At 45.4% G+C, this 15,259-nt stretch overlaps 1 protein-coding gene across 1 annotated transcript in view; it reads right to left on the bottom strand.

Moving 5' to 3' along the window:
• Window positions 1–9,964, bottom strand: part of DNAH1 (dynein axonemal heavy chain 1) — an 822,394-nt gene extending 812,430 nt beyond the window's left edge. The window contains exons 1-2 of the mRNA XM_086939555.1: window positions 9,845–9,964; window positions 3,454–3,710 (exon numbers count right to left, since the gene is read on the bottom strand). Coding sequence (XP_086795681.1) covers window positions 3,454–3,675 — 222 coding nt within the window. The 5' untranslated portion in view covers window positions 3,676–3,710; window positions 9,845–9,964. The remainder of the gene's footprint in view (window positions 1–3,453; window positions 3,711–9,844) is intronic.
• Between the last annotated feature and the right edge of the window lie 5,295 nt (window positions 9,965–15,259).

Raw genomic sequence — 15,259 nt, 5'->3', positions numbered from 1 at the left:
GTAACCCACTGGAGTCAATCTTTGCTCCTTTAGTTCTCAAATGGCATTAAGAATTGAGGGTTTGGGCTGAGGCAGAGGACTTGGTGAGACAGAAGCTGAATTACAAGCATGGAAGATGAACAAGAGAATCAGGGTGTGACACCATCCTGAGCTGTTGAACCTAACTTTAAAATCTGACAACAATCCCCCATTAGCCACCCACCTCTTCTTTGAACGCCAACAAAAGTAGCCTAATGTGTTTCACCTGTAGCTGAACAAAGTGTGCATTCTAAAACTTTGGGTATCCAGTCATAAGACTTTACCTATATCGATCAAATGGTTTGGAGTGTTCACAAATTTTCCTGTTGTAACGTGCACTCTTTCACCAAATTTGTAAGGGTTTTTGTTGCTCTTATGTTTTTTTTTTTTAACAACTCTTTTTATTTGACAAATCGCATAAAAGATACAGCTCTCCGAACCCCGGAGGAACTGCGGCAAATACAGTACAGTATAATCTGCGATTCAGTTTACAGTAATATAGAAAAGAAAACCCCCAACACCCAGCCCCTCACCCCAACTTCCTGACCCACCCCCTCCCCTACCTATCCCCTGCACGGCGTCTCTCCCGTACTGTATACAGTGTTTATATATGACAGTAAGGTATTGAACATCACTCACATGTGCCCGTCACATCTCTAGTCGGTGCCGGCGGATCCAGCCACAGACCCCTGTAGTCCGCCCATCTTTTCCAGATTTTATAATGTTTTGTGGGGCAGCCTCTGGCCTCAAATATCGGCCGCTCCAGACACATAAAGAAGTCTAGGCCCCTTTTCCACACAATCACTTTGGGAGCTCTGGGGTCTTTCCACGCCTGAGCCACATCCCTTTTCGCCACCGTAAGGCCCAGCAGAAGTAGGTGTCTCTTATAGATGTTACCCCCAACCCCTTCGAGGACATGAAGTAGGCCTAATTTAGGGGTACGGGGGAGGTCCCAGCCCAGCACTTCCGACAAGCTCTTATGTATTTTAATTTAGGAAAATCATAAAATATATTTATAAAACAGTTAGGAAAAAGCTCATTTGAATGCACCCCAGCAAAAACACTTGCTTGGCTGGAAGCTGCTGTGCTTCTCTACTTCTCTGTCTTCTTGTACACCTATAGCAGTCTGGGATTTGGCAAGCAAGGGTTGTGTTTTTGTGTTTTTTGAGTGATCATTTGAAAATACGGAAATCCAGCAAGAACCTTCAACTCGTCTCTACTGAAGGGGAAATAATGTATCTGACTTTTGTGGCACCCATATCTCGTGACCAGCTGTCCAAGAGGAGAATTAAGAGAAGCCACCACTCCTTCCACTGGAGCTTTTGAGATTTGGGCCCATGACATTTCTTGACTTTGCAATAGACTTATGTTATCTCAAAGTTTGAGCTGAGATTACTTGATTACCAAATCCATGTGGCCTGTTAGCAACCTTAAAGGAAGTTGTTTCAATGATTTCTTTGGTTGGCGGATTTGTTGGTGAGATTCATGGTGTTAGCAAATAACAAGCACTGCAGCATTTACCGTGGCTGCTGATCTAGCTAGCTACTCTTTGTCTGGGGAGTACCTGAGACACAGTTGTAGCACATTCCATTTGAGCGACAGTCCCTAAGAACCTTGATCTCAGAACTACAAGTGACTTTACAGGAAGAGGAAGTTTCTAAAAGTGATGTTTTCACACTTTTTCTTGTCCACAAAAGATTGAAAGAATCTGTTGCAGCTTAGAGACTTAGTAAACCCAGTTTTGGGGGGCATCCACATTGCAAACAGAATATTGGTAATGATCAGCATTACACTACAGTTAATATGGCCTGCACAGCTCAACGTTACAGCATTGATAGTGCCTAAAAGAAGTAGCAGTTCAACATGGGGTTATATCTCAGATGAAGAATGCTTCATTTGATGATTACCTTTTTTATAGTGCAAATAAAAACCTTCACTCTTTCTTAACTAGAGTTCTAGATGGACTTTCGTTAAGTTCTATTTGACAGTGCCATACTGTACCTCAGTTACTAACTCATACACACCACTTAGGCCAGGCGTACTACTTGGGAGAAGTCAAATTCTCAGGTGGACTTCCACACCACTCAGTTAGAGTGGACGGACGTTCCCACACCTGGATCTCCAAGGTGCAGAAACACTGGACCCAGTTCTACTGAGCAGTAAAATTGCATGGGGAATGGGCTGGAGTGCAAGAAGGCCTTGTCCCCGTGGCTTGTCTCACCCCTACCCAGGCACAAAGGAGCATGTAATGCTACCCCCGAACACAACACAACACCTTCTCTATTCCCATCTGCACCCCTTCCTGCATCATTGTCGCAGATATTTACAATTTGCTGTGGTACAGCAGGGGCCACACAGTCATTCCATAATCCATGGGTTTAATTCCTAATAGGTAGACATAAGTGCAGAGGTACCAGGAGGTAATGTAAATTATGGCCACCCGCAATCTCTGCACATATATCTGCCTAACTTGTAATTGAGGTCTTGGGTTAAACCTTACCTTTTAGCTTTACTATGCTACAAGACGCATGATCCAATGGCAGCGATTGACACATTTAAAAATAATAGTCACCTAAGTTCCTTGGGCATATTTGGTAAACACCAGTTATTCATTTACAAATCATCATGGAACAACTGATTGTACATTGTTCATACTGTCCAACTGCAAAGCATACCTGTTTACCTGGTGGTCTACAGTGCATAACCAAATAAGCAAAGATCGTTGAGACAGATCTCAGATTTCACAAACAGACATATTGTTGAAACATGTTTGATGACCCATCTTTAACAGCTTGAAGGGATCCCTTATAATGGGTCTGGGATTCTTGATCTTTTTTTAAATTAAAAGGTGTGGTCGCAGAGACCCTTCCTTTCCCTTGAAGCTTCAATGCTATTTATATATATATATTCTTTTAGCAAAACTAAATGTAGAGAGTTATAATACATAGTTATGTGAGCTAATAGACACTGTGTCAATTAATAACAAATTCCACTGTTACCACTAAAAAGGAGCTGGTAGAAAAACAACAGAGGAACAAATGTTGTATATGCTCTCTGGAGCAAACTTAGCTAGTAATAGGTCTGAAAACAGTAGAATTAGAAAACTACAATCAGATGGCTTTCTGCAAAGAATTAATAGCTCACCTTGTCAAACGGTGCTTCGCTGACTAAGGTACTACTTCTCTTTATGTTCTGGTTTGTGCTCCTTTAAGCTATCCTCTAATATGCTATCCTCTAAAATGTTATGTGTAAATAGTTTCTCCAATCAGTTACGTGTAAAGCTCTACGCTGCGAAGTGACTAGGTTCACGCTATATCAAATATCACAAATAGATAAATAAATACATACTATAATTCAATATGAAAAAACATGATTCAACAGAATGAACACAGCACTGTTACACATGGCAGGAACATATCAATGTATCATACTCACTCCCAGGACAGCAGCGGCACCACGAGTCAGGATGTCTGAATAAAATCCTCGCTCTTTTATGACAGGATACTTCCTTTTGGATGCCCTCTTACTGGTGCTCGCATCTTGAACATCAGTCCCAGACACAATAACCTTGGCCGCTGGATGAGGCAGCATTGTGGTATGTGGACTGTAGGGCACCCGCCCCAGTGAGTGAGACAAGTTTCTTTTGTTTTTATCCATCTTGATTTTCCCTCAGTGAAGAAAGGCAAATGTATCTAGAAAGGAAATGGAAGGCATCAGTGCCTGCACTGCATTGAATAGCTTTAATCTCTGCTGGAACAAACTGTGAGGTACAAAGCAGACGGCACTCTTATTCAAAAAGATATTGGTTAAGGAAGGAAAAACACAAAATTAATCCAATGGATCAGAGCTTTTAAAACTGCAAAACTGGGAGTTCAGCAGTAGTGGACTTACATACAGCGCAAAGATCTAACATTTTAGAGCAAGCTAGGTGCCTCACTAAAATTCTCAGCACAAACTATGTATATAGTATATATATGTATATAGTATATATATGTATATATGTATATATATGTATATATGTATATAGTATATATATGTATATATGTATATATGTATATAGTTCCGCAAACAGCTAAAGATGTGGTTATTTGACCAATAGCCTTGTATATCTTCTTTACCCCAGTTGCTGATCCATCCCTTAATTAGCGCCGAGACGCCCACGGGTATTCGCCGCGCTCTACAAATGTCAATAAATAAATAAATAAATAAATAAATATATGCAACTTTTGCAACAATGACAACACACTATTTACGGATCTGAATTTTAAAGTGCTACAGGAGACAAACAATTATTACCATAATTTTGTTCCGGGTATCTCATAGCAGGCCACCACCTTACCTAATAAAATTGGACTACTCCATTACACCCTCTACAGACGTAAAGAACCTAGGTGTGGATGCCAACATCTCACTCCAAACTCAGGTTAGCCAACTGTTCAAGAGGGCATTGCTCACCAATCTAATTCTACTAAGGACCTTCCCTTACCTGAGATTCACATACAGGGTCCTGGACTCAAGAGCTCTGGTCTGGTCACTAAGAGAATCGACGCTGTAATAATCTTTCAAGATACCTGGTCGGCAAATTACAAAACCTCCAAAATGCAGCACCTAGACAGGTGTTAAACCTGGGCGTAAGTGACCACATATCCTGCCCTCAAACTCTTGCACCAGTGCCCCATCCGATACAAGAGCCTCATTCAAAGATCACTGCATTAGCCACCAGGCGATACATTAAACAGGAGAATCGCTCTACAAGCATAACTAGGACTGTCTTGTCAAAGGAGGAACCTCAAATCCAGAATGGCCCTACTCTTGAGCACGGTCTTCTAAATTAAAAAAAAAACATGATCAAGCAAATGATTATTCGCTGTAGAGACATGCAAAATCTATCACACTTTCCCTACCAAAATGAGGATAATAGGCATAACTGTAGTTTCATGCAGCACTGCATTGAGTCATGCCTGCTAAAAACACAACTGGAGCATACTTCCAACCCCGTCAAAAATCTCAGAAGAAATCCACAGGAAAAGTGTACTCATTTGCCATAGTAGGAAAATACCATGTGAGTGAACTATAGGAACAGGCGTGAACCGTGTAATACAGGGCGGCATTTTCCAACTCCATGGCAAAAGAATGCATGTATCTGCATAATTAAAATCTTGTAGCATTATGTTATCAAGTAAGATTAAAGCACATCCCATAAAATAAGAGCATTGAATATGTTGTATTGTCGGTCTTGAATGCTAGATGTAGAAGATGCAGGCCATTTTGATTTAAGCTGAACAGAGGAAAGGTCAAGGAGCCCTTATCTAAAAAAAAGTATCTTGCTGTAAGAACAAGGAGAGTTTAACAATAACTACAAATCGTAGCCCAACCTAATGTCTTCTAAAAGGCAAAAGTTCATATCTAGGTCACCTGAAAAATATAAATGGAAATATATTAATCAGATATTATCATGCGAACCCCAAAGTTAAACAGTTAACTCCATGACATGTTCAGTTTCCAAGATATTACTTTGGCCAATCAGAATGTCCTAGAAGTGTGATAAGAAGGTGGGTATTTATATTTTGAAAGTAAATAATTAAAAAGGAAATTACAAGGCTAGGGACCACGTAAGAAGAAAGTATTTCCCGAATAATCCTACTTCAAGAAGTCGGTATCCCCTGTAATCTAGGGTCATTCTCCTTGTGAGTTTTCAGGTAGGACTCACCTGAGCACATCAGTATTCTTTTTTTATTTTCATCCTTACTAAGGCAGCAGGCGAATAGGCCCTCTAAGTGGAAGTTGGGGATCCCTTGCCCTGAGGAATGCCCCAGACACATATGGGCTTGCTTCTAAAAGGGGCAGAAACATGTTGACCTAACTCTGATAACGGTGTGAGTTATTGATCTTACATTATCGCCCCACTAGTTTTGAACCCTACCTAATGTACTCCCTAATAAAGGCAAATAGGACAGGATACATTAAAGTATTTTTAATTCTCTGACCTGTCCAGTAGCTTTTATCTAAGAACTCTCTCCTGCGCTGATACCAACGGGAGGTAGTGTCCACGCTGGAGGTCAGTCAGTCAAACAAAACTTTATTTGACTTGTTAAAACCTTAAAAGTACATTCCACATTCCGTGATAAGAGAAAGGACAGCAGCAAAACATGGCAATATTCAACAAGAGAAAGAGCAGCAGCATAACATGATAATATTAAAACCACAATTACACCTCAAGATACATGTAATTTAACTTCTCTTGTTCCTTTTAAAACGGAGTATTATAACATTTATTTGTTAAAATCGCTAACATTTTTCCTATATATAACTTCTTCAGAATGCAATTTTTACTACTGTTGTCCCTTAGTATCTCTACCTTTATTCAAAGGTAAGGGCTACACTATACATGTTCTTCTGCGCATTTGAGGAACAGCCTAGCTTTATTCATATATTTCCCCAACGCACAGGCTATATCTAAATTCTCCATTTCCACCAAAAGAGTGGCAGCTTGCATTCTGTGCGTAATCTTATATTTTTTAAAAATCGGACATAAAAACTCCTTTCGAAAGTCTAAAAATCTTCTACAATCTAATAAAATATGTAAAATATCGCAGGTGGTTCCTAAAGTGTAAGTGCATTTCCCATTACATCCTATCATTAGGTTTCGAACCCCGTTATTTGCATAGCCTGGGTTATGCCAATTCGCATTTTCAAGACTTCTCGCCTCAGACTATGGCTGGGTAACCGATCCACGTAGGGGAAGTGTTGACTGCTCTCCCAAGCCACTTTCATGTGTGCAACCGAGGTCTTTTGAGCAAGGTATTCCCGATCATAACTACGGGACATATTGACCCCTTGAGTCTTTAATTCTGTTTTCCCAAATATTATGGGGTCTTGCGGCAAGCATACCTTCAAATCTTTTGGTGAGCTGCGTGAGGTCCTCTTGCGACTCCTGTGCCTTCGGCCTGTGGGTCCTTCAGAGGGTCAGCTTTGTTTTCCTTGGGCTCCCCTGTTTGCTCGGGCCTGCCCTTACTCCCCTGCTTGTGGCAAGTCTCCTGGACCTTGCTGGTCCTAACTGTGTACCTTCTTGACTTCCTGTATGGGTTGCATTTGCAAAGGCTTGGTGGTGCTCCCGCCGGACACCGACCCCTCAGCACTCGACATCCTTTGTGGGACAGCTCCTATCCCGGCCCTGGTCGTCCTCAGCGGCGCCTGGTACTCGCAGCTGCAGAGTCATGGTCACCGTCATTCTTCCTGAAGCACACGACATCAGAGGGCACCTGTTTTCCAAGTCTCCTGGTCACTCCTGAGTAGCATAGGCTCTGTACCATCTGCTTTCAGGTACTCCTCATCAAGGATCCACATTTGGATTCCTCCGGACACTTTTTCCTCTTCCAGCAGCAGCACTTTCCTGAAGTCCTCCATTGGGTCTGACGGTGGTTTCTGGCGCCACTTCACACCTATGCACCCGGCTACCCTGGGATAGGTAACTTGGTTACCACAGTATCCATGGGTTGGGTGGCACTCCAACCGTCTGTCATCCACTGGGTTTCTTCAGGGTCTACTGGGAAGGGTGCCTAATCTTTGAAAATCCAACCACGACTTGCACATAGACTTATACAGCGCACGCGGTCGTGTTCACACACTGCACACGCTCTCCGTGGGGTCCATATCTACTTCCCTTGGGTGGTTCTGTGGGTCCCCAGCAATTCCACGTCCTCACGACATTGTTCTGACTCGAGTTGTGGTTCTTATACCACTTTCTTAGTATATGGTTTGGTCCCCGCTAGGGCCAACTGTGTATTATTGCTATTTACTGTGATTTCTTTGCTAAATTATTGTGTGCTTTGTGTCTATCTCCGTGTAGGAGATACTGTAACGTACTAGAGAGTGTTATATAATAAATACTTATTTTTATAAATACTTTGTGTGGTTCTTTTTTATGTAATCTATACCTTAAGATTGAATTCTGGTAAAGCAAGCTGCTTTACACTCCTTGAAGACTAAGCATGAAGGCTGCTCTCCACAGCTAGCTTTCTAAGGTTGTCTGAGACCTCCTAAATCAGCATAAGGGTCGTCTGGACTGGTGCAGGTGCCCACTCACATTAGTGGACATAATATACCAGGCCAGCTTCTCAAAGTGCCTAAAGTCATCTTTTGGCGAAATCCATATCCGCTACTCATTGACTTTTGTGGTATGCCCCAGTCGGCTTTAAATATCTAAAAATGACATTGAAAAATAGTAGGAACCACAGCTTGTTCTATTGCACCCACCTTTAAATGGAATTCTTTACCACTATATCTTTATAAAGAGTCCAATCTGTATAACTTTAGAAAGCCACTGAAGACCTGGTTGCTTCCATCTATTAGATTGGGGCATCTTATTTTTTTTTTTTATTTCCACTCAATTTTTTTGTGACTTGGGGATGGTCAGAATTGAGGTTTATGTTCTGAAGCACAAAGCTACTCTTTTAGGGTGTATGTTACGCTAAATAAATAAACAACCCATACTTTATTGAAGACAGGAGGGTAGGCTCATCAGACGGTTACTGTAGTCTTAAAGTAAAAGTACTGATAGCTCAGCTTGAATATGGTAAAAGTGCACAGTACATAAAAACAAGCACTGACAAAGCTAAGAGGGTTGGGGTTTCTGTATGGAGCAACGTATTTTTGTTGAGCAGGAAGCCCAGTGGTGTGTGTTGATCAGTAACCCTGCATGTGCGAAGAGGGGTAGTGAGGTGTGTCACGAGAAAGATACAGCATGTTAATGCACCTGCTGTAGCTATCCAAGTGTAAACCTAAAGTCATGTGTTTAAATGCCAGTTGTCAGTTTAACAGCCCTGAAAGAAATGAACCCATCTATCCTAACTATTCCATGCGTGTTCCCTTATTTTCTGGCACTGAATAGTCACATGCAAAGAAACATTTCCTTCTTTCTCTCACCTCTCTCCCCACTGGGAACCATCACTGGTTTACACGTTGCACTACATTATGAGCATAGAACCTATGCAGGGATAAGAACCTTTTGGAGGAGGCATCCACATGTTGGTTCAATGTCTCAGTTCACAATCCCAGGGCCCGTGATAATGAAGATAATGCTCTTTAAAACATATATTTAAACCAAAGCTGAACTTCTCTTAGAGATGTTCAGAAACCACGAGCGTTTTTCGTTTAGGTACAAACATGTCAACAGAAGCAGTTGCCAAGCTTGGAAAATAATGAAACTCGAAGATCTGCTTCTCTGTCCCGTCTAATAATCGTCGTTATAGATGATTTAATATGCTACAATAAAGAAAAGCTGAACCTGTGTGCCGTCGTTAATTTCCATATACTAAGGGGATTCAATGCAGCCTTACTGTGACCGCTGAGAAAGTTAGTTGTCTAATACAATCAGGAGCTAACTGACGATTTTAGTTACCAGGTCCGAGCAACACATTAAGACCAAAGAGACTTTACACAGCTAATCATGCTAGAAATCAGAAAATCCAACTTTCCGGTTAGCCAAACTCAGGGTTGTAAAGTGACGCGTTTATAACGGAGTTTCACAAAGCGCTGGGAATCTCCTGACGGTTACTTCATTGCACTCAATATACTCCGCATCTTTAGTCAATAACAACGGCACTCCTGTACATGCTGGCTGGTTCTTTTTTTTTTGTTGGAACTCCAGTACCTATTGTTTGTATTTCACATTTGTATAAATCTCAATAAAAACAAAACAAAAAAATGTATATCTAGTGTCCCTTTGGGGAATATTGCTGTCGTACTAAAATTGTTAAATTAACTCATTGATAAAACAGCACCTATCACGTCACCAAAATCAAAGTACCGTAAAAGGTTAGCACACCTCAGTGTCCGCTTCCAGGACACGTTCATCGGAGGGGGTGTTGTCGGGTCTCCGGCTCACGGTCCTGCTCCCCACTATCGGTGCTCCCTTTGGTGGGACAGTTACGCCCCAAACTTCGCTGCATTCAGTACCTGCTCCCTCCCGTTGCTGGGTACGAGACGCCGGCTGGTTGCTAGGGAAGTGCCACTCCTGCCCTGGAGGGGAGAGACGTGTTATGAAACAGACCTTGCAGAATAAGCGTGACATCCGAGCAGTACGCCTAAACTTCCATTTCTTGAACATCACTACGCAAGGTTTGTTTTAAAGTGACTGCACGCTTGTTTTTCAGCATCCCAAGATCTTTAACCACCCCTCTGACATGCAACATGGTTGTGCCCTACTATGACCGCTAAAACCTGATTGAAACTGCATCACACGATCTACATCGTAATAGAAAGAGGACAACGCCAAGAAGGATTCCACACGCTTTTGGGATGGAAAAGTGGGCGAACTTTTGACGAAAGAAGGGACGTAGCTGTGTAAATCAATTACATTCCTTTCTGTTAGCGTGAGAGGGCTCGGCAGTGTCTGTTTTCCTTCAACTGGTTGTGAAAAGGTGATCGTGTGCCCTGGGCACGGACTTGGCAGGCAACAATGTGCACAAAAGCGTGGTCGGAGTCCTTTGGTAAAATTGCTGGATGGGCTCTTTATACAAGTTGCGCACTGTAATGTTTGTCCTCTCCCCCAATAAGACACTGGAGCCACAGTTACGTTCGTGCTATTTATTCAACTTTTCTCCCCAAGGAGCGCCGAGCACGTCCTCCGCTTGGGCCGGCTCTCGCGCTTCGCCTCTCGCTGCGCGTGCAGCCCAACATGGCCGACCGCACGTCACGTAGCCTACGTGACATGCAACACTAGAGCGCTCACTACATATCTCCCTTTTTTCCCAATGTAACAATAACTTACAGTTCTCCGCTCATGTCATAGTCTCTGAATCTCGCCGGCTTGACCACCGCCCTGCCCCTCCTGGTCAGTCTTACCGGGGTTGCGGCGGTCACTCCTTCGCTTCTGTTACCACTCCCTAGCGCTGCCGCGCTAGCTTCTCCAACACTCCGATCCTCTTCAGTCAGCTGCTCCTGGTTGGTTCCACCAGTCTTTGCATTTTGTTGTACTCCTCCTGTGTCCGGGTCCTCCCCCCAATGTTCTTGTGGGGCATCTCTTCCATCCTTATCTCCTCCGTCTGTGCCGTTGTCGTTCCAGCATAAGACCTTATTGCATCTGGCCATGCGGTCTTGCGACCATACGTTTCCATCGCTCAGCAAGGCCGCCCTGCCCATTACTTCCGTCACCTGCATAGGCTTGCTGTATTTACTTTCTCCTTTCCTTTGTAGCGTGGCCAGTTTTACTCGCACCCATTCTCCTTTTTCCAATACTGTGTGCTTCACATTCCTCCGTGTGTCGTAGTGTCTGGTGTACACTGCTTGAGCTTTCTCCAAGTTGGCTCGCACTACTGCTGGTGACCACTCACTCTTGATTATCTTTTCCTTCCACACCCTGTTGTCTTGGGTGAATGGTTCGCGACCTCTCAGTATCTGGAATGGGCTGTAACCGGTCCCTGTGGGGGTAATCCTGTATGCCCACACCATATGCCATATCTCCTTTTCCCAGTCTTTGTTGTCCGAGATGGCGGCTTAAATCGATCCCATCACCACTCTATTGAAACGTTCCACCAACCCGTTCTCAGCTGGATGGTATATGGACGTGTGCTTCGCTATGATGCCGTTCCTTTGCATGAATTGGGACCATTTCTCTGATCGGAATTGGGGGCCATTGTCGCTGAGGATGCATTTTGGGATGCCTTCCCTTACAAACGTGTCGGCCATAAACTTTACAATAGTCTCTGTGTCCATCGCTTCCTCTATCCTCAACTCCGGCCACTTGGAGTATCGATCCACTATGACACAGATGTATTTCTGTACTCCATGTGCGTCTAGGACCGGGCCTAAGATGTCTACGGACAGTTCCTCCCATGGATTCTTCAGAGGGTCGAATTTGCCCAGAGCTGGACGCAGTGGTTTGAGTGTCTTGTCTGCTCCCTGACACCTTGGGCACTCCCTGACATGCCTCTCGGCCCTTATATCCATTCCCTGCCACCAGTAGTTCTGCTTGGCCCTCAGTTTCAACTTGCCGATGCCCAGGTGTCCTTCATGCAGCATGTCCAGTAGTTTGGGGATGATGTTGGTTGGTGGTATGACTTTCTCACCCCTAAACATATCCCTTGGTCGTCCATCGATAGTTTTTCCCTGACCTCGAAGTATGGGTTGAGTTCCCCCCGGGTCTGCCTCTTGTCAGGCCATCCTTTTGTGACATGAGATTTCACTTCTTCTAGTACCAGGTCTTCTTCGTACGCCTGTTTCCACTCCTGGTGACTAATGGCCATTTCTTGGTCTTCTGTGAGTGCCACCCATTCTTCTGTCCCCGCTTTGTCTTCCTCACTAGGCTCCATGGCTGCTGCCCTGCTTAGGTAGTCTGCCACTCTGTTCTTGCTCCCCGGGATGTGCTCCACGTCGTATCTAAACTCTAACAGTTTTAGCGACATTTTGGAGATCCTTGGCGTTGCGTCGGCATGGCCGCTCGACGTAAGTACCTTCAGCAGGGGCTTGTGGTCCGTTCTCAATCGGAACCTTGTGCCCCATAAGAACTGTCTGAACCTAGACATGGCCCACACTACGGCCAGCATTTCCTTTTCGATCACGATGTACTTCTTTTCAGTGTCACTCAGTGTGCGGGACGCGAAGCTTAGTGTTTCCAATCTTCCTTGGCCTCGGTCTTGCATGAGAACCGCTCCCAGCCCCTTATCGCTGGCATCGGTGGTTAACACTGTGCTTCCGTGGGGGGCGTACCCTTGCAATGGAATTGCTCCTGCCACTTCCTTCTTAACGATGTCGAACTCTTCTTGAGCTTCCTCCGACCAGTGAAATTCGGTGTTTTCTCTCGTGAGTAACCTCATGTGGTGGGTCTTGGAGGCAAAATGCTGTACGAACTTCCCGTAGTACTCTGCCATTTCGAGGAATGATCTAACTTCTTCCTTGTTGGATGGCGGGGGTGCTTCACAGATCGCCTTCACGTTTTCTGCCTTCGGGGTTACTCCTAGCACCCCTATTTCATGTCCTAGGTAGGTCACCTTCTCCATTCCAATCCGGCACTTGGTCCATTCTGCCGTGAGGCCCTTCTTTTCCAGGATCCCTAGTACTTCACCGAGTTTCTTGTCGTGGTCGGGTCTGTCTTGTCCCATCACCAATATGTCGTCCTGGAAGTATTGGACGCCAGGCGTGTCCTTGAACAATTGGTGCATACGTTTTTGGAACACGGCTGCTGCTGAGGCCAGCCCGAATGGCATGCGGCGGAATTGATAGCACCCAAATGGGGTAATGAATGAGGTCAACTTGCGACTCTCCGGGTGCAGGGCGATCTGGTGATAGGCGGAAGTCAAGTCTATAGTGGAGTACCACCTGATCCCCTTGGTGCTGGCCAACATCTCCTCTATTCTGGGTAAGGGGAATCTCTCTACCACAATGTTCTTGTTCAGTTCGCGCAGGTCGACACACAGCCGGACCTTGCCGCTGGGTTTCTTAACTACCACCAGTGGCGCCAGCCATTCAGCACACGTGATGGGCTCGATGATCCCTTTCTCCTCTAACTTCTGTAGCTCGCTCTTCACCTCATCCCTTACCGCCAACGGGATGTTTCTCACTTTGTGGGCCACCGGTACTGCACCCTCTTTGAGGATAATTTTGTGTGCAAATTTATCCAATTTTCCCACCGTGCCCCCAAAGACCGTTGGAAAGTCCTTCATCCATTTATTGAGGTCTGGCCATGCCTCCAGTTCTGTTAGTAGTATTTGTTCCTTGCCACCCGGGTCCAACTTGATGCCTAAGTCACCTTGGTCGAGCCAACCTAGGACTGAGGGGCCTTTCCCTGACACGTAGAGCTTGCAATAGGCGGATCGTCCTCTGAATTCGAAGTTTAGCAGTCTGAATCCAGCCATTGGTATGCGGTCCCCATTGTAAGTGACCGGGCGGATGTCCAGTTTCTCGAGCTCGGGGCCCAGCTGTGGTGCAAACTTCTCCTCCCACACCGCTCTCTGGACGATGGTGTAGGGTGATCCGGTGTCTGCCACCACTTGAATTGCAACGCCTCCTATCGCCATCTCCAGGACCGGCTTCATTGTCCTTTTTCCGTCGACCCCCAGGACTTGGCCTTCCACACTCAGTATCTCATCATAGATGCAGAGTACCGTTACTACCTCCTCCTCGGCCCCGTCTTCCTGCTCTTCATCTTCATGGCCGACGTACTTCACGGTACCCTTGTAGGCCTTTTTCCGACATACTTTCTCGTAATGGCCGACTATTCCGCAAAACATACATTTGGCGCGAAATGCAGGACACTTCCTGTCGTGCGCCTCGTGCGACCAGCTTCCGCATCTATAACATGACCTTTTGTTACTTCCCGCTGGTTTTCTGGGGGGGCCAGGGTTGCCTTGCCATTTGCCCGGACCCTTCTCTGACGATCTCCTGTTCTGGTGGTCTCTGCGGTGCTCCTCATTGTCCACCTTGTTCACCATGACGCTGGGCGCTGTTTCTTTCCTCGTTGCCGCTGCACATCGGCGCGCTAGTTCGGCCCTTTTGACGATGACTAGCACTTCTTTAAGCGTAGTGTCGCTGCTAGCCCATAACTTGTCCTGCACGTTCGTGCACGTGGTGTGCATCACCACTTGGTCTTTTATAAACTCATTTTCCCAGTTGGCGTACCTGCACGAGGATGCCAGCTTCCTCAGTGCCGCCACGTACTCCTCCACCGTCTCTCCCGGCTGTTGCTTCCTTTGTTGGAAGTTGAATCTGTCCACTGAGACACATACAGATGGTTTGAAATGTTCGTCCAAGTCTTCCATTGCATGGGCGTACACATCATCGTCTGTGGTCTCTCTCTTTTTCGGAACCAGACTTTTGTAGATCCTCAGGCCTTCTGGGCCCAGGTTCAATAGCAAGATGCGTTTTTTTTCTCGGTGGTTTGAACTTTTCTTCGCTTTCGTCCTCTAGGACTTCTATGAAATTGTCTATGTATTCCTTCCAGTCCTCCCACTTCATGAGTGGTTCCCCGGGCCTGGGTAGGAACTGAACTGGCGCCATTGCGAATCCAGCTTGCGCGCTCATCTTCTCGCTCTTGGCTGCTGGTTGCGCACTTCCTAGACCCCCCGGGCTTCCTGGCGTGTTGTCCTGCTCTTCCCCGTTCACTTGGGGTCAGGGACTGTCCGTTTCAGCCCCTTCCCGCTTAGGTGAGGTATCCAGCGCGGTCCCTTTTGGGCCGTGGGTCGTGGCTCGCTTTTGGTGCGCTTCCTGCCGCGGTTCCAGGCGGTCTACTCACTGTGGGTCGATT

Source organism: Lissotriton vulgaris, chromosome 9 (assembly GCF_964263255.1).
Source record: "Lissotriton vulgaris chromosome 9, aLisVul1.2, whole genome shotgun sequence".
Classification (NCBI taxonomy): domain Eukaryota; kingdom Metazoa; phylum Chordata; class Amphibia; order Caudata; family Salamandridae; genus Lissotriton; species Lissotriton vulgaris.
This window is presented reverse-complemented; position numbering and strand designations above follow the sequence as displayed.